Here is a 24,251-nt window from a genome sequence, read left to right on the forward strand (position 1 = left end):
TGTGGCCTTCCTGTTTTTGACTCCATTCTTTCTTTCTTTCTTTCTTTCTTTCTTTCTTTCTTTCTTTCTTTCTTTCTTTCTTTCTTTCTTTCTTTCTTTCTTTCTTTCTTTCTTTCTTTCTTTCTTTCTGTGTGTGTGTGTGTGTGCGTGTGTGTGTGTGTGTGTGTGTGTGTGTGTGTGTGTGTGTGTGTGTGTGTGTGTGTGTGTGTGTGTGTGTGTGTGTGTGTAAGATAAGATAAGATAAGATATTCCTTTATTGATCCCCTTGGGGAAATTCAGGCATCATAGCAGCATGGGGGGGGGGGGGTACAGGTAGTAAAACAACACAGTATACAGGTAGTAAAAAACAACACAGGCAGTGTAAACAATTTGATCAATACGGTCAATATAATTTACTATCTGACTAGCTGAGGAATATTCACTGTGTGTGTGTGTGTGTGTGTGTGTGTGTGTGTGTGTGTGTGTGTGTGTGTGTGTGTGTGTGTGTGTGTGTGTGTGTGTGTGTGTGTGTGTGTGTGTGTGTGTGTGTGTGTGTGTGTGTGTGTGTGTGTGTGTGTGTGTGTGTGTGTGTGTGTGTGTGTGTATATGTGTGTGTGTATATGTATATGTGATGTCCTTAGCCCAATCTGTATGACTATCTTTGTAAACGTGATTAGATCATCATGTCAGTGCTGGTAGAATGGAGCTGTGTGGCTGACTGGAAATATCACAACACTGCATGGTGATGAGACACACTCACTGTTCTAGAGAGAGAGAGAGGGAGGGAGGGAGGGAGGGAGGGAGGGAGGGAGGGAGGGGGGAGGGAGGGAGGGAGAGAGGGGGAGGTGACAGAGAGAAAGAAGGAGGGAGGGAGAGTGAAAGAGAGGGGGGGGAGGGGAGAGAGAAGGAGGGAGGGAGGGAGGGAAAGAGGGTTGGAGAAAGAGGAAGAGGGAGCGGTCACAGGAGAGAGATAGAGGGATTGAGAGAGAGAGAAGGAAGATGTGACTGAAAGGGGGGGGGGTAGAGAGAGAGAGGGATGGAAAGAGAAGGAGGGAGGGAGTGAACAAGAGAAGGGGGTTAGAGAGAGGGCGGACTTATGACTGACTGGTGTGGAAGTGTAACTTGAACCCCCCTGTGGGACACAACATGTCCTCTGTCTCCATCTCTGTCTGGATCTGTCTGTCTGTCTGAAGTTTGGCATCCAACAAGAGTACAAATGTAACAGTAAAGTGCAATAGTAACTAGCAGGTGATGGTGAGGTAAACTGGGTACAAGATATATAAATACTACTGAGTAATAGTGCTCATCAGATGCATGTACAGAGTTGTAGTATTAATATGTACAGTGCTACAGGTATAAAGACCCTATAGTAGTAAGTCATACTGTAGAACATGACATCTTATTTAGTAGTGTCAATACGGGTACAAGGCCACCCAGAAAAAGCGGCATATAAAAAGCGGTATAATACATCTGTAAGTCAGGGCTTAGCACCACATTAATCCATTTAGAATGCTATTTCGACACACATTCTGCCTTTATCAAATATTGCTGCCTGCTGCAATATAGATATTGGATAGGCCATCTAGGCTTTCACTCATGTGAAACTGAATGACACCACACACCAGCTGAAAATAAGAGGGAAGGTTTTAAACAAACATTTGTTTTCAGTTTAGCTGGTCGTCCGCAGTAATACACATTGGCCGTATTACGGGGAGGGAAACTGAAGGGTGGGGATCGGGCGTTGTGGACAGCGACTCCTACAGGTCGGTTGGTGCGCCTGCGCAGTAGAATCAGGAAGTGTCGGGGGCAGCGTGAGCCTCCCACGCGTTACTCCTCGCCACTGAGAGATCGAGCTGCGCAGGTGAAAAGATGCGACTGCTGTTACCTCAAGTACCGGAGGGGACTTGTGCTATGTATGACTTAGTCCACATTGCAGCCGGCTTGTGGGAGGCAAGAAACAGCGTTCGTGACAGGGGAGGGTTGAATTGGATGATACGAAATTGGGATGGGAGAAAATATAGAAAATGGGAGAAAAAGTGGATAAAAAAAAAAAAATATCAAATTGGTCCTGATTATCTGGTCAAACCAATTAACCACAGTCTACCTGTAATCCACACCTACCCCCCACACACACAGTGTCTCCCAGCACGCCCACAGGCAGGAGTGTTGGTGGGACGACAGACGCTGAGGAGGCGTCTAGGCTGCTGGCAGAGAGACGCCGTCTGGCCCGAGTCCAGAAAGAGCAGGAAGAGAGACAACGTCAGGAGGAAGAGAGGTGTGTGGTTGTGTGTGTCTGGGGAATTGCACTATTCAGTGTACTTTTTTGTACATTGTCTTCTTTTCCAGCGATCTTCCAAGAAGTTCCAGGAGAACGTACAATGCCCATGTTTGTCGCAATGGTGAATTATACTGACAAAAGCAACAATACGGCTCTGTGATTTGTTTTTGAACAGTTCTTGGACAACGATGGAGTTCTATGACTCTCAGATACAAGCTATAATCTGATGTTGTCAAAATGGGCCGTACTATGTTATTTGATACTATCTTGTCTAGCACAGTCTCTGGAGCGTAACAGTAAGAAGCATTTTGTATGAAAGTATTCTGTACTTCTGTATGACAACTATTAAAGAAACTTGAAACTTGTTTGTAGGGGAAATGCATTGTAGGTTTTGGTCTTTTCGAAGGCTACGTTGACAATAATAAGAAAACAAATGATGACACCGGCCCTATCCTTTCATGATTGATTGTGTGTGACATACATGTCTCTTCAGGCTGAGGGCAGAGGAGGAGCAGAGGAGGCTGGAGGAGGCGCGGGAGCGTCAGGAGAAAGCAGCGCTGCAAGCGGAGGAGGAGAGGGTGAGGAAAGAGGAGGAGAGACGGGTCAGGGAGGAGGAGGAGAGGCGACAGAAGGAGCGACGATGGAAGGACATGCAGGAGCAGCTGGACAGAGAGGTCAGAGTTTGCATGATGACATCATCACATCAACGTGTCATCTGTGAGCCCGCCCACGGCCTGCGAAATCCATGTGACTCATTCCAAGGAAAAAGAAGGAAGGGTCATCATCAGTCAGAATACCAGCGTTCTATGCTCTGCTTGGTGCCAGACTTTGGTGCCAGTTCTATTGACGCCTGTATTAAAAATTTTGCCTGTATTGAAATAATATAAATTCAAAATATACAAGCTATCTGAGGAAATATACATCAATATATCAAATGTTAGCTAGTTAACAATGCAACAAATTGCAGATGATTCTGACATCTGAGGTAATAACCTGTTTTAAATTAAAAACGAGGAGATGGCTGATCCCATTCAACTCAATGTTGGTTGAACTTAAAGTTCCCACTTTTGACACAGTGACATCATGACCCTTCCTTATTTTATAGTTTCAGTGACTCATTCCAGGAAATTAAAGCAAGTTTAATCATCTCCCTGTATGAGAACTCTGTATGAGAGCCTTCAGCTCCAATATTTGATTACATACTACATATCACTGCTTTAATCAATAAAATCTTAATCTATCTAAATAATCTAAATGGGCAGACCATGTACAAAAGAAAAGGTGTACTTCTTTAATCGTTTTAATCAAATGTAAATGAAAATGGCCTCCAATCAAAGCTAACAGTCCACATTTGACTAGTTGTGTGATTTTCACATCCGAAGTAACAAGTGTGGAGTCAAAACAAATCAAAACACATGTTTCCCTAAATGCATTTGGAGCTTATTGTATGTCAGTTACAAAGATGGTTGTCACTCACATTGTCTTTTTCTTGCATTCAGAGAGAGGAGGCCTTCCTGCGCGCCCAGAGAGAAGCAGAGAGAAAGAGACACGAGAGGGAACTGCTACACATACAGGAGGAACAAGAGAGACTACAGAGGAAGAAGGTACCTCTCCCTCCCTCCCTATATATATATAATAGAGACTCTATGACTCATAGATACTCTATGGTATAAATACATGTCAATGCATTAAGAATACTGTAGTTACTGAGGCGGTTAGGTGGCCGAGCGGAGATTGCGTTCGTCACCAGCCCCGGAGCTGAGCTGGATTTGCCTGTTCGAATCCAGCTCACAGCTCCGGGGTTGTCACCAGCTTGGCTGGCCGTCTGCACTGATACAATTGGCTGTATCAGAGGGTGGGAGAAGCTGGCGGGGTGGGTCCGGGTCGTTGTAAACAGCGACTCCTACAGTTCGGTCGGGGCGCCTGCTAAGCGCGGATTGGACGTGAGGGGGATAGTGTGGTCCTCCCACACGCTACGCCCTCTCAATGAGAATCCGCGCTGCCAGGTGAAAAGAAGCGGTGATTGGCTGGACGTGTGTCGGAGGAAGCACGTGGTAGCCTCCACTCTCCCAGATGATCTGACTGTGGGGGGTAAGTGCGCAGCGACCAGGAAGGGACTGGGAATTGGCATACGACTAACATTGGGATGGGAGAAAATCGGAGGAAAATGGAGGGGGAAAAATACCAATAAAAAAAAAGAATACTGTAGTTACACCTTTACACCTGCTGGTCTCTGACAAGAACAAGTTACAGGTTTAAAAAACCCTCAGCTCGGAACTAGGCAAAATCTGCATATGGCTCGCCGACAACAAACTATCATTACACATGGGCAAAACAGAGTCCATTCTCTTCGGTTCAAATAACAAACTCAGCAAAACAGACGGCTTCTCAGTTACAGTGGGTGACAATATTGTCACAAGGAAAGATGAAATTACCTACCTGGGTTCCATCCTAGAGGCTAATCTTTCCTGTGACAAAATGGCATCCAATGTAATAAAAAAAGTCAATCAACGAACTCGATTCTTGTACCGGATCTCCTCCCTGGTAAACAAGAATACCCTGAAGACTCTGGCAGGAGCACTCATTCAAGGGTACTACGACTATGCTTGCACCTCATGGTACCAAAGCACCTCAAAGGCACTAAAAACCAAATTACAAACATCTCAAAACAAACTAGTCAGACTACTGCTTGACCTGACTCCTATACCCACCTCACCCCTGCACACTTTGCCAACCTAGGATGGCTTAGAGTAGACAACAGAGTACAGCAACTTGCAATGGGCCTGGTCTACAAGATACACTACACAACCAAGGTACCCATGTACATGTCAAAATACTTCCCAAAGGTCAGTGAATACCACGATCACAACACCAGAGGGAGCTCCACAAATCATGTAAAACCCAGATTTGGCTCAAACAAGGGACTAAACACGTTTCGCAATTATGCCACAACAATGTGGAACGCCCTACCCAAAGCTGTAAAGGAATGTAAATCACTACCCACCTTCAAAAACACTCTCAAAGAACACCTACGGGAGACTGCAATTCAAAACTGGCCCCTACAAATGTCCTAACCCAGTTGTACAATAAAGACCAAGCATGGCTTTGTCAGTATTCCAATGTACAGCCCCACCCAACCCCACCCCACCTACCCAACCTCCTCCAATGTACAGTTTCCATGTCAAATGTATATCAGTATTCCAATGTACAGTGTCCCCCCCCCCCCCCCTACCCAACCCCCCCCCCCCCCCCCCCCCCCCCCCACCTCCAATGTACAGCCCCACCCCACCTACCCAACCTCCCCCAATGCACAGTTTCTATGTCAAATGTATATACTCTTCTTCTGGATTTTTTTAGTATCACAAACAGTACTGTATTTGAAAATCTGGTATGTCATAAATGTATAGATGTAGCAGTACTGTCTATCTGTATGTCATGTGTGTCATATGATGAATTGAAAATGGGGGACCCTGATGGAAACAAGACGAAAGTCTTTCTCAGGTCTGCATCCTCTTAACAATTGTATGTATTGAGCTGTACTGTACTGTACCCATTCTGCAATCTGTTAATAAACTTTTCAATCAATCAATCACACCCCTTGCACAATAGACCCTTTCACTGTTTGTAAAAGCTCATGATGATATTATGGTTCGGTGAAGGTCTCCAGGGACGGCACCTGGGTGAAACCACACACTGTCGGATGACCTGTCTGTGCGTTCGGTTACCTTCGCCAGTCTCCAGAATGTCCCTAGAGTCTCTCCCCCGAGCAGTTTGGACACAGAAGCAGCAGCGTTTTGCCTACAAGTTGACATTGATGAAAAGAAAACACTATAATTATAATAATAATAATTATAATAATGAAAAGATTCACATTGTTCTAAGTAGACAGAATGCCCGTGTTCCCACCGCAACAGTAACTATGAACACAGACAAAACGCTACAGTGTACTTGATTGTAGTCATGGTGCTGTGTGCGTCAGTAGCCATTCCACACACATGCACACACTCCTTCTCACATTAACCCCAAGTGAGTGGATGTCAGCATATTTTCATTCACCGAATTCATATAGAATGATGGATATTTTTATTTAAAGATAGTTCATAATGTCTTAACCCTAATCCTATTTCCTACTTACCAGTGATGTTGTTGACCAGTAGAGTCTCAGCGCAATCCATGCTGTTCTTCATAATAGATACCCACAGTCCCACTCAGTTAGGCACAAGCTAATGCAAAGTCATCGGGACCACGTTCTGAGAAAGGCCTCCACCGATCGACAACGTCATAGATAGGAAATAGGGTGAGGGTTAATAAATTCTGAACTATCCCGTTAAGATATCCTGAGACCAGCTGGCCCTAACACTCCTACTGTACGTCACATATTCAGTCTCTGAACGCCTGTCTTATCCAACTCCACAGAGAATTGAGGAGATTATGAAGAGGACACGAAAGAGTGAAGTGGATTCACCATCTCCTGCCCCCGGTACTGTACACATATTGTCTCTCTCGCTCTCTCTTACACTTATTCACACACACACACACACACACACACACACACACACACACACACACACACACACACACACACACACACACACACACACACACACACACACACACACACACACACACACACACACACACACACACACACACACACACACACACACACACACACACACACACACACACACACACACACACACACACATTCACATGCATAGATCTCTTGAAAACTCCCAGGCCAATGGGCTGTACATGCATCAATCAAGTCGACACGCACATTTCATTGATCTGACTCAGCTGCAGTGTGACTCAGCAATGCCAGTTATGCAGAGCAACATCGCCCCCTTTGGCTGTGAAGCGCAATGAATGACAACAGGTCCTCACTCTTCATTGAGACATTAGGAAGGCTGAGAGGGAGACTGAGTAGAGGAGACACAGGAGAGAAGGTTCTTTATTGAGACAGTAGGATGGCTGAGAGGGAGACAGAGTAGGGGAGATACAGGAGAGAAGGTTCTTTATTGAGACAGTAGGATGGCTGAGAGGGAGACATAGTAGGGGAGACACAGTTCTTTATTGAGACAGTAGGAAGGTTGAGAGGGAGACACAGGAGAGACGGTTCTTTATTGAGACAGTAGGAAGGTTGAGAGGGAGACACAGGAGAGAAGGTTCTTTATTGAGACAGTAGGAAGGTTGAGAGGGAGACAGAGTAGGGGAGACACAGGAGAGAGGGTTCTTTATTGAGACAGTAGGAAGGTTGAGAGGGAGACAGAGTAGGGGAGACACAGGAGAGAAGGTTCTTTATTGAGACAGTAGGAAGGCTGAGAGGGAGACAGAGTAGGGGAGACACAGGACAGAAGTTTCTTTATTGAGACAGTAGGAAGGTTGGGAGGGAGACACAGGAGAGAAGGTTCTTTATTGAGACAGTAGGAGGGTTGAGAGGGAGACACAGGAGAGAAGGTTCTTTATTGAGACAGTAGGAAGGTTGAGAGGGAGACAGATTGGGGAGACACAGGAGAGACGGTTCTTTATTGAGACAGTAGGAAGGCTGAGAGGGAGACAGAGTAGGGGAGACACAGGAGAGAAGGTTCTTTATTGAGACAGTAGGAAGGCTGAGATGGAGACAGAGTAGGGGAGACACAGGAGAGAAGTTTCTTTATTGAGACAATAGGAAAGCTGAGAGAGAGACAGAATACAGGAGACACTGGACAGGAAAACTGGGAATTGAATTAATAGGTGTGAGCCTGGTTGTGACTCAATCACATGCCAGGAACTTCACATGTGATTCCAGAGGTGGGCGTCCCAACCACCAAACCACCCCCAAGCACACAGGCCTACAAACTCTCACACGTAATAGCAATTTAAGTGTTCTTGTTACCAGCATCCAGGCATGTAAAGATTTTTCACAAGAATAGAAGGTCCACATTCATTGAATAGTTAAAAAGTCTGGTTTGTTTGACAGGCACTTCGCTCATCAAAGCCTTGAAGCTCTCAGTCAGATGGCTGTCTAATAAACCAAACGTTCCATCTGCAGAATTGATTTTATTTTATTAGACTTTTCTTTTTTAAATACAAGATTCCAGAAAAACATCAAGGATGCTACACAAAAAAGTCAAGACTTATTCCCATTGTGGTCCTTGGTCTCAGACAGACAAGCATACAAAACATGACCATAAATAACAATTTGACAAACTACATAGACATGAACATTTTAAATGCAGTACACAGAATGAGCGCAGGCTTTCCATTCCTCCAACCTTTTCATGCCATATGGTTTGTGCTCCACCAACACACTGTCACAACGATCATGTGTTCTCCCCAGTGTCTGAGGTGACGGCTCAGACCAATTTAGTTGTGGAAGACGAAATCCCCATCCCTGCCCCCGTCATCACCCTGGGCCCTTTGGAGAATAAGAGATGCATGGACGAGCTGTCTGACGGAGTACAGTCCATGGACGTCAGGTGGGATGTCTGTTGTTTGTCTCAAGAGGATAAGAAAGATGGAAAGATATAACAGTCAGCCGATACTATATATACAGTATATATACTGTATTTATACAGTATTTATATATATATATATATATATAGTATATATACTGTATTTATACAGTATTTATTTATTTATATATATACTGTATTTATATACAGTATTTATTTATATATATACTATATATATATATTATCAACAAATGTACAGCTAAATAAAGCACTGATAGAATTCCTCACAACAATAGCAAGTGTATAATGTATAAACACTGTAGCTTAAAACAGAACTTTCTATAATGAGTTTTACCCATACCAACAGACAATGATCATTTTGACAGTCGTTTTCTGTTTTGTTTTTTTAAAGACACAATTCCTAATCCAAATATAAACAAAAGGTTAGGCAGCCCCGTCTAGCCTCACAAGCCGGAAAAAGATTACATCTCCAACATTTTTAACATAGGATTGGAAAACACGGTATCATTCCCAAATTGATTGACTAACAGTAAGATAACCACTAAATGTGTGTTTTTAATATTTTCTGAAGGTGTAAACATTGGCAACTTGTGAAAACATTAGAGAATTTTTTTTTCAGTTATGCAGATTATCAGAAATCTCCTTACTTTGCTGCTATCTCCTTACTTTGCTGCTATCTTTTTATGCTTGTTTTATATGTTTTTTATGTCATTTTAAAACTGTGATTTGCCTTACCATGCTCGCTGCTATCTTTTTTATGCTTGTTTTATATGTCATTTTATGCCATAGAAGCAAACCATAAACAAAGTGGCCTATTGGGATTCTAGATCCTAATGTGAAAATTTTTTATTTTATGTCTGCACTTTATGTGCTCATTTTGTGCCTGTCTTTTTTCTGCTGTACATTTACATTTAGTCTTTTAGCTGACGCTTTTATCCAAAGTTCTGTACGACAAGTCATCAGGAAGGGCACAAATCTATCAGCTGAGTAACAATGTTCATCAAAGTGTTGAGTGCTACAGTGTAGGTTAGTATATTAGGACAAGTGCATGACAATAAGGTTAGTTAGGGTTAGTGCGTTGCAGTAGTCGAGGCGGGAGATGACTGTTGATTGGACGAGGAGTTGGGTGGCTTCTTTTGTCAGGAAGGGGCGGATCCTTCTGATGTTGCTCAGGAGGAATCTGCAGGTTCTGGTTGTCGCTGCGATGTGAGCGGAGAAGTTCAACTGGTCGTCGAAGACAACACCAAGGTTCTTGGTGGTCGGGGACGGGGCCACAGCTGCATTCTCGACTGTGATGGAAAGGTCGGTCAGGGGGGAGGATTTGGCCAGCAGGTGGAGCAATTCTGTTTTGCTTAGGTTCAGTTTGAGGTGGTTGGTCGTCATCCAGGCAGAGATGTCGGACAGACAGGCCGAGATCCGCTCAGAGACGTGGATATCTGTAACGACCCCAGGCCCTGGTGGGCCTGTGATAAGAAAGGAAGCATTGGACATTTTCGACCTCCTTTCGGTGGTCTCATGGCGCCCTTTAGTGGGCACCATCAGATGGTGCAGGTGGCCATTTTGCCTGTACTGATAAATGTAATTAATGTAATTAATAGGATGATTAATGTAATTTCATGGTGTGTGTTGTTGACCTTCCCCTCCCTTGTGTGATGTGGTTCCCCTGTTTGGTTTTGTGTTTGTTGTATTACCTTGGTGTCTAGTTGGTTAAATGTTTGTGTTTTAGTCTGGCCTGGCCAGGTGTTGCCAATCATAATTAGTCTGGTATTTAAGTGTGTGTCTTCCTCTCCTTGTTGTGGCGTCATACCTCCAGTTTCCCCTGTTCCTGTCCACGTTGTTGTTGCCCTTTGTTTCATACTAAGTAAGTGTTAGTGTTTTGATGTTGCCTGTTTGTTTTACGCGTTCTCAAGTTCGTTGTTCTCTAGTGCCAGCACGGCTGCGCCGTTTATGTTATTTTTGTTTGTTTTCAAGTTCGTTGCTTATTGTGCCAGCACGGCTGCGCCGTTTATGTTCTATTTTCGTGTAGTGTTAAGTGGAACTAAAGTAAAGTCATTATCTACACGAATCCTGCCGTCTCTGCCTCTCTCATCATCATTGTCCGCAATATTGGGTTCTCTCTCCTTTCCTCACTACCCCCACTCGTAACAGATATCTGAGGGAGGGAAGCAGAGGAAGAGTTGAGTATCATCGGCATAGCAATGATACGAGAAGGCATGAGACGTGATAATGTTACCCAGAGATTTATTGTAGAGGAAGAAGAGAAAGGGTCCAAGGACCGAGCCCTGGGGGACACCCGTCCGCAAGGGGTGGGTGGCAAACAGGTCCCTCTCCATGACACTTGGTAGGAGCGGTCATTGAGGTATGATGTCACCCATGTCAGCGCATAGCCAGCCACTCCCATTCCTGCGAGGGACGCGAGGAGGATCTGATGGTTGACTGTGTCGAAGGAGTGACCAGTCCTGAAGCCTGACTGATTAGGGTCTAGAAGGTCATTCTGTAAGCGTCTTTGAGCATCTGGAAAAGCGCTGTATAAAATAGATGTATTATTATTATTATTATTATAATCAGTGAGTTGGTTGGATACAGCACGTTCAAGTGTTTTAGAAAGGAAGGAGAGACAGGGCGGCTACGTGGCGTAGTGGGCAAGGCGCTCGCCACGAAATCTGGAGACGCTGGGCTTGCCTGTTCGAGCCCAGCGCTCCACATTTGCTTTCAGTTTAGCTGGTAGTCCAAACTAATACACATTGGCCGTATTAGGGGGTGGGAAACTGATGGGTGGGGATCGGGCGTTGTGGACAGCGACTCCTACAGGTCGGTTGGTGCGCCTGCACAGTAGAATCAGGAAGTGTCTGGGGCAGCGTGAGCCTCCCACGCGTTACTCCTCGCCACTGAGAGGTCGAGCTGCGCAGGTGAAAAGATGCAACTGCTGTTACCTCAAGTACCGGAGGGGACTTGTGCTATGTATGACTTAGTCCACATTGCAGCCGGCTTGTGGGAGGCAAGAAACAGCGTTCGTGACAGGGGAGGGTTGAATTGGATGATACAAAATTGGGATGGGAGAAAATATAGAAAATGGGAGAAAAAGTGGAGCAAAAAAAGAAAGGAAGGAGAGACTAGCGGCTGGGTGGCGCAGCGGACATTGCGCTCGTCACCAACGCTAGAGACACCGGGTTCAAATCCGGCTGTCGGCGTTGCCTCCGGCTTGGGCCGGCCGTCATACTGGCTCAATTGGCAGAGCCAGCGGGTGGAAGTCGATGGGTGGTAATCTGGACGTTGTGGACAGCGACTCCTACAGGTTGGTTGGGGGATGCCTGCACAGCAGAGACAGGAAATAGCGGGGGTAGTGTGAGCCTCCCACACGTTACACCTCGCCAATGAGAGTCCACGCTGGCAGGTGAAAAGATGTGAGAGGCTGCCTCCTCGTGTACCGGAGGGGACACGTGATGCAAGGCTTCTATCCTCCCTACGACCGACCTGTGGGGAGCATATGCGAGCAACGTTCAAGACAGGGGAGGGAAGAATTGGAAACAGTGAAATTGGGATGTGAAAAAAATAGAAAAATAAGGAGAAAAAGTGGATCAAAAAAAAGAAAGGAAGGAGAGAAGAGAGACAGGACGATAGTTGCCTATGGCGGTGGGGTTCATGGTTTTTTTTTTTATGAGCGGTGTGACTCTGGCTTGTTTTAGGGAGGAGGGGACCACCCCCGAGTTGAGGGAGGAGTTGATGGTTGCAGTTAGGAATGGGAGGATGTCTGGTGCTATGGTCTGGAGGAGTGGGGAGGGTAACTGATCCTGACGTTACCAGTTTCAGGGTCTCGGCGTCTGTAATGGGAGAGAAAGATGACAGAGTGAAGCGGATGAGGTTCTCGATTCAGTATTTGGAATGGGTGGGGGTTGGGAGAATGAGCTGCGGATGTTCTCCACTTTTTCCTCAAAGAAGATCGCAAAGTCTTCGGCAGAGAGAGATGAGGGGGGAGGGGGTGGGGGGGAGTGAGGAGGGAGGACATGATAGCATGCAGTTTGGGAAGGTTCTTGGCAGAGGCCTCAATCCTATGGTGAAAGAAAGAAGCTTTGGCAGTAGTAATGGTTTTGGAGAATGTTAACAAGAGGTTGTGATATGTGTCGATGTCAGCAGTGAGGCGTGACTTTCTATACCTCCCCTCAGCCGCTCTCAGGACCTGTCTTTGTTCTCTCACTGTAAAGCACTTTGAGCTGCAATTCTTGCATGAAAGATGCTATACAAATAAATGTTATTATTAGTATTATATTACTTTCCACCTACAACTTTTAATAATGTTTAATCATGTTTAATAATGTACTGTAATGACCCTACAATGTAAATGTATATGGTCAAACACATTCCGGGTGGGGTTTTAAAGGAATATTATGTTCGCTTCCCATCTTCTCCAGAGTCAGACAAGAAGATAGATACCAATTTCCTCTCCTGTGCGTTCAGTAGAAAGCGATCCGCCTGCAAGCTAGCCTAGCTTAGCACAAATTAATGGAAGTGGATATGGATCAGTTAGCTGTTTGGCAAAAACATGTCTCCCAGAGTTTTAAGCTAGTGGTCTGTATCTGCTTCCATTCATTTGTGCTAAGTTAGGCTAGCTTGCAGCCAGCAGATAGCTTTCTACTGAGCGCACAGAGAGGAAATTGGTACCTATCTTCTTGTCTGACTCTGGAGAAGATGGGAAGCAAATTTCCCATAATGTCAGCGTGTTCCTTTAAACAATAGATATCTCATTTTGAAAGGAAAACTACTGTATCTTTCTTACTCGTTCTCTACTGTGTCCCACAGCCCCGTCTCCAGGGACGAGCAGGCCAGTGCTCAGGAGTTCTCTCCCGTCACTGAGGGGATTGATGGTGTGAGTAACCCCTGTACCCTGGAGCACCTGCTAGACCTTGCAGCCCAGGGGCGTGGCCACGGGGAACACACGCCCCCTTTCCCCAAGCTGCAGCCGGGCAGCGGTGGGGCATTGGGAGACCTCAATAAGAACCTGCTGATACAAACTTGCAACGCCACCTCCTCGGAATCATCCCAGCTCATCCACAGCCTCGGCCCTGGCAACCTGGACGTCCAGTAACCAGGTAGATGATAGCTCTCTCCGCAGAACATTACAATCATTCAAATAAAGAGGGTAGGCGGGGTGGGGGGGGGGGGGGGGGGGGGGGGGGGGTGTAACTGTACATTGGATTATCGACGAAACCTTACTTGGTCCCAAGAAAAGGGTCTTGTGTAGTATTATTGGGTTAGGACATTTACTGTACATTGGAGGGGGTTGGGTTAGGATATTTACAGGGGCCAGTTTCGAATTGCAGTCTCCCGTAGGTGCTCTCTTTTGGTTTTGAAAGTGGGTAGTGATTCACATTCCTTTACAGCTGTGGGTAGGGCATTTAGTCCCTTGAATCTGGGTTTAACATGGTTTGTGGAGCTCCCTCTGGTGTCTACTAGTGGATCTACTATTGGATCTACTTTCGCTGTGGATGGTTTTGTGAATAAATCTCCATTATGCTTCAATTACTGTGTGTTTATTGTATAGCAATAAGGTTGGGTGAATTCGGTCATTGTATAAACGCATTACATCACTTGAAGTCGTGTGTTATACAAATTAGATCACGCCTATGGGGGTCTAACGACCCTCGGCTGCGCCTCGGGCCTAACAACCACCCATAGGCGTGATCTAATTTGTATAACACACTCCGTTAGGGGGTGGGAAGCTGATGGGTGGGGATCGGACGTTGTGGACAGCGACTCCTACAGGTTGGTTGGTGCGCCTGCGCAGCAGAATCAGGAAGCGACGGGGGCGGCGTGCCCTCCAAACGCAGACCCCCGACGCTGAGAGATCGCGCTGTGCAGGTGAAAAGATGCAACTGCTGCTTCCTTGAGTACCGGAGGGGACACGTGATGTAAGGCTTAGTCCACATTGCAGCCGGCTTGTGGGAGGCATGGCCTAACAGCGTTCGAGACAGGGGAGGGTAGACTTGGATGATACGAAATAGGGATGGGAGAAAAATAGAAAATGGGAGAAAAAGTAGATACAAAAAAAATGCAATAGAGACACAAACCCAACCATACCACACCATGTTAGACTATGGCTAGTCCCAGCCAGGCTGAACATAGCTAATGCAGACACAAACCCAACCATACCATACCATGTTAGACTATGGCTAGCCCCAGCCAGGCTGAACATAGCTAATGCAGACACAAACCCAACCATACCATACCATGTTAGACTATGGCTAGCCCCAGCCAGGCTGAACATAGCTAATGGAGACACAAACCCAACCATACCAAAGCATGTTAGACTATGGCTAGCCCCAGCCAGGCTGAACATAATGAATGGAGACAAGGTATTGGTTTCTTGGATTAGTGATCTGCAGCTGAACTGAAATCATCCTTACACTAACGTCTTCTCCCCCATCCTTCCCCAGGGATCATGGGTTTTGTGCTGGAGCAGGCCAGTTGAGACAGACAGGAGCCAGGAGAATCCGGGAGGTGTCTCACCCTTGTCAGAGAGAACAGCAGAGGTGTGGACTCAAGTCAAATGCCTTGGACTCGAGTCACAAATTTGATGACTTCAGACTCGACAAAATCATAAATGACTTGCAACTGGATTTTAACACCAATGACTTGTGACTTCACTCGGACTTGAGCCTTATGACTTGAATGACTTGATACTCTCCCCAAGACCAAAATGTTAAAAGAAATGATGCCATGAAAAGTGTAAAAGCGAATCAACTTGACTTCCCTGATTACAGTTCCACTTTGGACCAATCCTTCAGCTGCCAATCATGTTGCACGAGCAGAAAAGGACATTTTGTGTCAGTGCAGAATCATCTAAATTGAATAAACAAGTTACTACCCCGTTGGCTTTAACATTTTGAAATGGCATTACATTTGTAAAGAAGGACTTGCTTAGAACTCGAAACCAGGTTTCAGACTTGTGACCTGCTTGAGACTTGTGCCAGTCTTGACTTGGGACTTGACTCTGGACTTGAGTGTGAAGACTTAGAGACTTACTTGAGACTTGCAAAGCAAACGACTTGGTCCCACCTCTGGAGACCAGTGTGCGAGACCATCGCCTCCCTGCACCTCCGCCCTCCCTTCTCCCACCCTCCGAGTCGCACTGGGAGAAGGAGAGAACCTCCTATCTGGACCTCCTCCTCCTCCTTCCGGCCTCCACGGGGAACATCCGCTGAACATCTGGTTCCTTCGTCCATATTACTCTCAACATCTGCTAAAATACCCTGGACACACAAACACACCCATGTAATCACACTCTTAACTGTAAAGCTTTAGACTCTCACCCTTGTCTTTATGTAATACTCTGTATATAGAGGTGTCTCAGTGTTGGAGTCTGATGGCGTTGCCACACTATTGTATAGGGAGGAGTCACGATAGCGATTCCGTAGCATTTACCCGGTCGTTTGAATCCTGTGTAGCATCGTCAGTGTTGGAGACTAGCTAGAAAATCCTATTTCTACTGAATACAGACACTTGCAGGGCTGTTTAGGCTGTGGTTGTAGTAGGTTGTGTACCTAAACAAATTACTTTCTCTCTCTTTGTCAGTGTTTCTGATGGTTCCTGTATGTTCATACCATCATTGACCTGCTGTACTGGTGACAATGAGTCTACTTGACGACTTAGTATATAAAAACTCAGCTACCCGATCTACTGTAGGATACGCTATCATCATACAACTGGAGAAACCTATCAACGACTTATATTATAATCCTGCTATTGAACATAACGAGTAGCCTATAGCTTTGGCTTCTCTGCTTTTCATTACTTGATTGGTGGATACAAAGTACTTGTGGAGAAGAAACATTCCATGGTGTGAATAAGAATAACTGTGAGGGGGAAAAAAATATCTAATGTCATGTGTTTTTATCTGCAGGTCAGGAAAATATTGATACATTGTGTGTATTTGTTTTGTTGTTTGACTCACTATGCGCTAGCTGTAGTTTTAGTCTAGTGTGCACTGTGCACTTAGCTGTGTCTTACCGCTCCGAAGATGCTTTTAAAACTCCCCTTCGAATAGCTCATCCGGTAACTCTAAACACCCTGCATTGTCTTTATTAAAGTACCAATAAAGGAGATAATCTGCCAGAATTAGCTCCGGTGCGTTTAACCAATCTATGCTTTACTCTCGGAGTGTGAGTGTGTGTGTGTGTGTGTGTGTGTGTGTGTGTGTGTGTGTGTGTGTGTGTGTGTGTGTGTGTGTGTGTGTGTGTGTGTGTGTGTGTGTGTGTGTGTGTGTGTGTGTGTGTGTGTGTGTGTGTGTGTGTGTGTGTGTGTGTGTGTGTGTGTGTGTGTGTGTGTGTGTGTGTGTGTGTGTGTGTGTGTGTGTGTGTGTGTGTGTGTGTGTGTGTGTGTGTGTGTGTGTGTGTGTGTGTGTGTGTGTGTGTGTTGCACAGCGAGTGCGCTCGCTATTTCTCGTAACGCTTGTATGCCGTCATCACATCTGGGGGAGGTGGTTGATGTTTTTTGTATGCTGTTGTAACGATTATCGGATTGTACTGTAGATACGGACGTGTTCACCGGTCACTGTTATTTAGTGTGTTGATTAAGTTGCCATGTCTTTTTTCATTATATGATCATTATTTTCCAGATGCTGTCGATATTCACTGTTATAAAGGGTGTTCTCTGGTCTTCGTGCTTCGGGTTCCCTTGTAGATGGAGTGGAAGATAAAGGACAGAATGTGTATCACAATATTGCTAAATTCTGTGTCACTGCAGCTTGGTGGAATATATCATTGTAGACGTGGTGCATGGATTACTGCTGAAAAAGAACAATAAAACTTCATGAAGGCATTTGTGTTGATTATTTAAAAAACTAAAGAAAGGGTGAACAAAGTTTTTTTTTTAGGTTTAAAGGGTAAATTCAGAAATGTGGACCTCTAATCTTGTAGATTGTAGGGGTGGGGGGAGAAATCGATACAGCAATATACTGTGATATTTCGTGTGCCAATATATCGATACATTGACGACAAGTATCAATATATATATATATATATATAAATTATATATATAATTTTCTTTTTTTTGCTCGACAATTCCATTTGTTGCAACAAAGATTATTGCAATGATGTGAACAGACTGAAAACGTTATGTTATTAGTAGGGATGTCCGATATTATCGGCCGACCGATATTATCGGCCGATATCGGCAGTAAAATGTGATATCGGAAAATATCGGTATCGGTTTAAAAAAAGAAAAAAACAATAACAATATTTGTTATATATATATCCAGTGAAATGATTAGTTACCTGAAATTATTCAGTTTTTTTTGGGGTGGGAAACCCTGCATATATCGGTATCGGTTGATATCGGTTGATATTGGTATCGGAAATTAAGAGTTGGACAATATCGGAATATCGGTATCGGTAAAAAAGCCAATATCGAGCATCCCTAGTTATTAGATACATATTTGCAGCCGAAAAAAGGTTATAAATCGCAATATATTGCAATATCGTGATATTACAATATTTTGACTCTAGTATTGTGATGCTATTTTATCATGTGGCCTCTGGTGATTCCCACCCCTAGTAGATTGGTATTGTTTTTGCAAATTGACTGCATTTATATAGCGCTTTTATCCAAAGTGCTTTACAACTTATGTCTCACATTCACGGCATTAGGAGGAATAGCAGCAGTTAAGTTAAGTGTCTTGCTCAAGGACACTTCGACATGCTACCGGGAGAAGCCGCGAATCGAACTGGGAACTTTTCGATTACGACTGCTCTACCTCCACTGTCGCGTCGCCCCATATCTAGCCTTTATTTTACCAGGAAAGTCCCATTGAGATTCACCATGTCTTGGAGACCTGGCCAAACATGGCAGCAGTGGTTACAGAATAAAACATAAAACAGACAATACAGTAGAAATACAAAGTAGAATTACAGAGTGGCACAAATAAATAGCTTACAATAAAAATGTCATATCACATATATCAGTGAAAGTCAAGTTAGACCGCGCTCACAATCGTTGACACTGGGTGCTGAATCCCGAAGATATATGTAGAATAAAGCAGGAAGCCGGACCAGCACTCTCAGGTTTCGAAAATTTTAATTGCAGCCGGATACAGACATGTTTCAGAACAAGTGTTCCTTCTTCAGTGTTGATGGATAGCCATATCACATATATCAAAATGGTAATTTATCAGCACAATCCATGCAGCTCCAGATAGTTAAGCCACAAAACCAACGTAGAAGCAATGTGGCCTTCTGTACAAGCCCATACAATATGCTGAAACTGAATCCATAGTGCATCCAAAGTTTGTTTTTTAGTATGATTAAGTGCTTTTTTCTTCTTTTTCCTCTTTTTTTTTTTTTACCTTGACCCCATTAACTGTTTTGTGACAAACTAAGGATGGGCTGGGTCTCCAGTATGAAGCCCAGCATGGTTATTAATGGTAAGCAGGATTATTGGTCCTAGAGGTCCACATCTCTGAATTTACCCTTTAAGTCTATATGGGGTCAAGAGCTGTATGGGGATGTTGAGGAATAAGGTTAGACGCAACAAGTGATAGGGACATCCATCCAATGAGATTGTTCCAAGGGGCCTTTAAAGGGGACCTGCATTGCTATTCCTAGCACTATTTGGGCAACTTTACACAATTCCTGTGAGTAAGGTTTATTTAAAACAAAATCATTGTTTTATATTTCTAATGGAGTACTCAAAAGCATAATTTTCCAGTCTCAAGATTTCAGCCTGTTATTGGCTGGGCTCCGCCCATAAGCACAGTGACAGTCATCCACACAGTCTGCGAGTGGCAGACAGAGAGAGAGAGAGAGAGAGAGAGAGAGAGAGAGAGAGAGAGAGAGAGAGAGAGAGAGAGAGAGAGAGAGAGAGAGAGCACTGTGTAAACACAGCTGTGCGAGATACGCAGGTCCCCTTCTCTTTCTCTTTCCCTCTCCCGTTTGAGGAAGTCTTCCACTGTGCCGCGCGCTATAGACCTGCTCCCGATATGCTCCCGAATCGAGAGAGAGAGAGAGAGAGAGAGAGAGAGAGAGAGAGAGAGAGAGAGAGAGATAGAGAGGGGGAGAGAGAGAGACAGACCGAGTGTGCTCTGTCGCGAGGGTCTATCTGTTCTCCCTCTCTCTCTCGCTCGCTCTCTGTCAAACCCTGTTTGGTGCGCTACAACCACAGAGCCAATCGGATCACTATCCGCTCCATCCTCGCCACGTGATGTCACCATGCGAGTCAAATCAGAATGACCAGATTTCTTCGACCAGGGAATGAATGACCTGGATGACGGCAATCCGCCAATATGGTATTTAGAGACACAAACACATTGATACTAACTCCTATTACTATAATACAATGCTAGACACTGAAAAAGACATTTATAATGCATGTCACCTTTTAACCAACAAAAAAAACAATGCTGATTTATTTTGCACATAATATCACACATGTCCAACCACTCTAAATAGTTTTGCACACATTAATTTAGTTTGACAGTTATTGACAATAAGAATAAATTAAGGCCACCAGTGATGTCATTGGGGACATTGAAACCTTGTGTTGTGTTAATTACAGTTCCATGAAATTGTGTAGGTGACATAATAGCAATACCTTGTTTTATACCATTTATAGGGACTGCTACCATATAATTTTATTTCAACACAAAGTATGGTTTCAATCACTGGTGGCCATATAAATGTATTACTTTTCCTAGATTTTTGAGCTTTAGAATGAATAAAATAAAATAAAACCAACCTGTATCATAGTTACAGACTGTTTGGAGGGGCGGTCAGGTGGCGTAGCGGAGATTGCGCTCGTCACCAATGCAAGAGACTGCGGTCTCGACTCCCGGAGTCAGCATTGCCTTGGCTTGGGCTGATCGCTATACTAACTCGTTTGGCTGGGTTAGGGGGAGGGAAGCCGTGGGTGGGAAACTGGTGTTATGGCCAGCGACGCCTACAGGTCAGGTCTGGGCGCTTGCTCAGCGGAGGCAGGACTTGATGAAGGCAGCGTGACCTCCCACGCGTTACGCTTCACCAATGAGAGCCCTCGCTGCCAGGTGAGAAGAGGGCCACTGGCTGTCGCCGCACGTGTCGGAGGAAGCGTGCGGATACTTCAGGGTTCCCTTGTACCGACCAGTAGGAGAACATGCACACAACAACCAGGTAGGGGAGGGGGGGAATTGGCACAACGACTAAATTGGGATGGGGAGAAAACAGAGAAAAATCAGAGAAAGAGAGGATTAAAAAAAAAAAAGTTACAGACTGTTTTACAGAGTTTGTTCCCACACTCACAAAAATGTGCCTTTATTGGAGCAGGACAATGCGTTCTTTGGCATTGGTGTAGCATTTCCAAGCTGGACTTTACTTCAGACAAAATGAACTCCGTGAGACTGATGGCCATGGTGCGGTATGCCAACCATTTATTGACAGTAGTTCACCATTAGACAACGTAAGAGCTGGAAGTGGAAACAGACATACAGTCATTCGTTTATCCAAACCACGTTTTCATAGAAAGGTGTAGCACCGGCTAGCATCTTAGCTAGTTCAGCTCAATACATAAAATATGGAGATTGCCAATATAACACAAATAACACAATCCCTAAATAAACACGTACCTCTTCGCCTTCCAGCTAGGTGCTAAACAAGGTAAAAAGGGGAGTTTCCTTCACGAACAGTTATATTAATGAGAGATATCCGTTATTTACATTAGTACTCTCTCCCGTCAACCATTTCTCTGAACCTGTAACGTTAACCGGATATCGTTGTTAGTTGTTACGCAAGGTTAGCAACAGCGCGAGCGGAAACATCAGTATTTTCAAAATAAAAGACAGCAAAAAACAATTCCACGTAAAATCAAGTCTAACGTTATAAACAGAGGAATTTGGTTCTTTACACTCCCATCAAATCATTTGTGTTTCAAATATTGTAGGAAACCATGCATAAGCAAACACAATGATTTCTCAATAAACCATAAGCAATAACCAAAAATATGGTATTAAAGTTTGTCAAACACAAAATCAAATCAAATACATCTTTAAGAGATGCAAGGGTGCCTTACTTAGTAAACCTCTAGTCACTTATCTAGTAATAAGACCAGTTTCTGAACTGGTCTTTCAAGAACTGACTGCTTAGTGAGACGTTCACCTTTCTTTCCCAGTTTCCTGTCACCTAGACATATTGTCACTCTCCTAACCAGACCATCTCTATCCACTATAGTTTTAGAAACTCTACCTAATCTCCATAGATTTCTCGGCAGATCATCATCTTTCATCATCACTATGTCACTATCTGGAGGTTTCTCTTTGGCGTGTGCCAGCGTTGCCTGATGGCGATGTTGTTTAGATACTCTTTACGCCAGTGGCCCCAAAACTGTTCCGCTAAGTACTGTACATGCCGCCACCTTTTTCTAGCATACATGTCTTCTCTAATGAACTTGCCGGGGGGAAGTAGAGCTAGGGTGGACTTCATGGTAAGTAGGTGGTTAGGGGTAAGTGGCTCAAGACTGTTGGGATCGTTGAGGTTGTCAACAGTGAGAGGGCGACTGTTAACTATTGCCATTGCTTCATAGAAGAATACTCGGAGGGATGCATCATCTAATCTTCCAAAAGAGAGCGAGAGGGTCGAATTGAGGATGCTTCTGACTGTCCTGATCTGACGCTCTCACACTCCACCGGCATGGCTTGAATCTGGAGCATTCATGATGAAGTCGCACTGATTCTCAGAGAGAAAGGTAGCCAGTTTGTCACTATCGACTTCTTTAAGAGCTTCCTTCAGTTTGTTTTTGGCTCTGAGGAAGTTGCTTCCTTGGTCAGATTTGATCTGACGCACTGCACCACGTATGGCAATGAAGCAGCGCATTCCATTTATGAATGAGTCGGTTGACATGTCCTCCAGCATTTCAATATGGATGGCTCTGGAGGAGAAGCAGGTGAAGAGAAGGCCATATCTTTTGCGCACACTCCGTCCTTGTTTGGTATAGAAGGGTCCAAAGCAGTCCATTCCACAGTATGTAAATGGGGGAGATGGCTCCACACGCTCTGGAGGGAGATCTGCCATTTTTTGTTCTTCTGTGTGTCTCCTGAGCTTTCTGCAAGTCACACATTGACGGAGATGAGATGCCACAACCCGACCAATCCCTAAGATCCAGTAGCCCTTTGATCTGATCTTGTTTATGGTCATTCCTTTACCTTGATGTTTAGCCTTTTCATGGCAGTGTGCGATGATCATCTTCGTGATGTGATGTTCCTTCGGAATGATCGCAGGGTGTTTGACTGCATGGGGGAGATTGGAGTCACAGAGCCTTCCTCCCACCTTGATCACACCATCCTTGTCTAGAAAGGGGTTAAGGCGATGCAACTTGTTATGGAGTGGTAGCCAAGAGCCTTTCTTCAGTAACTTCAGTTCCTCTGGATATGTTTGTTTCTGTAGGTCTTTGATTATGAGGCGCTCCGCGTCCTCTCGTTCTATTACTGTGGAGAGACCATTAGACTTCTCTTTGTTGATTCGTCGCAGGATACGAGCTACTGCTCGAACGGCCCGAGGCCAGGATGAGAGCACTGACAGCCGATCTGCCAGGGAGTATTGCTTTGTAGTTTCTGTGTTCAGTGTCTGAGCTCCTTTCACTTCCGGGTCTCCTACTGGCAGCTCTGTGACCACCTCTTCCGAAAGGCTGATTTCCCTTTCCCATAAAAACACAGGCCCATGGAACCAGTTCGATGAGATTAGCTCACCGACAGTGAGGCCTCTGGAAGCGTGATCTGCCAGGTTTTTGTCAGTGGGGACATATCTCCATTGCTGGTGAGTTGTGCTGAGGTGTATCTTCTGAACACGGTTGGCAACGAACGTGTGGAAACGGCGAGCCTCGTGGTTAATGTATCCTAGAACGACCTTAGAATCGGTCCAGAAGTACTCCTCTGTGTCAGCGTATCCGAGCTCCTCCTTCAGCACATCGCTGGTTTTCACTGAGACGACCGCAGCTGTTAATTATAATCTTGGGATCGTTGTGACCTTTGTCGGAGCAACACGAGACTTCGCCATGACTAGGGCGCAGTGGATGTTTCCTTCTTCATTTCTGAGTCTCAGATATGAACACTGTCCATAGCCAGTCATGCTTGCATCAGATAAGTGGTGTAGTTCTCGTTTGATGACCCTTCCAAAGTCTGCAGGTGCATAACTCCGGGGTATGTTTATCTTCTCCAAGCTGGCCAGGTCATTTTTCCAACCCTCCCACCGTGGACGAAGTTCTTCAGTCAGGGGGTCATCCCAACCCGTTCCGTGTCTGCACATTTCCTGCAGCACTCCCTTTCCAATGAGTAAGAAGGGGGCTACAAACCCTAAGGGGTCGTACAAAGAGTACATGGTACTACAGGGCACTACAGGGTACTACATGGCACTACAGGGTACTACAGGGTACTACATGGTACTACATGGCACTACAGGGTACTACATGGCACTACAGGGTACTACATGGTACTACATGGCACTACAGGGTACTACAGGGTACTACATGGCACTACAGGGTACTACATGTCTGCTCTTTTGCAGCACCACAAACATGGGAACTCT

The 24,251-nt window shown here is 44.9% G+C and overlaps 1 protein-coding gene across 1 annotated transcript in view; it reads left to right on the forward strand.

Moving 5' to 3' along the window:
- Positions 1–15,258, forward strand: part of map7d2b (MAP7 domain containing 2b) — a gene marked incomplete at its 5' end in the record, with an annotated part of 40,859 nt that extends 25,601 nt beyond the window's left edge. The window contains 7 exons of the mRNA XM_084325876.1: positions 2,116–2,254; positions 2,751–2,931; positions 3,757–3,861; positions 6,674–6,737; positions 8,580–8,718; positions 13,513–13,802; positions 15,147–15,258. Of these exons, the coding sequence (XP_084182002.1) occupies positions 2,116–2,254; positions 2,751–2,931; positions 3,757–3,861; positions 6,674–6,737; positions 8,580–8,718; positions 13,513–13,798 (914 nt within the window). The 3' untranslated portion in view covers positions 13,799–13,802; positions 15,147–15,258. The remainder of the gene's footprint in view (positions 1–2,115; positions 2,255–2,750; positions 2,932–3,756; positions 3,862–6,673; positions 6,738–8,579; positions 8,719–13,512; positions 13,803–15,146) is intronic.
- Positions 15,259–24,251: the final 8,993 nt, after the last annotated feature.

The sequence above is a fragment of the Notolepis coatsorum genome (assembly GCF_963971535.1).
Source record: "Notolepis coatsorum genome assembly, chromosome: 12".
Taxonomy (NCBI): domain Eukaryota; kingdom Metazoa; phylum Chordata; class Actinopteri; order Aulopiformes; family Paralepididae; genus Notolepis; species Notolepis coatsorum.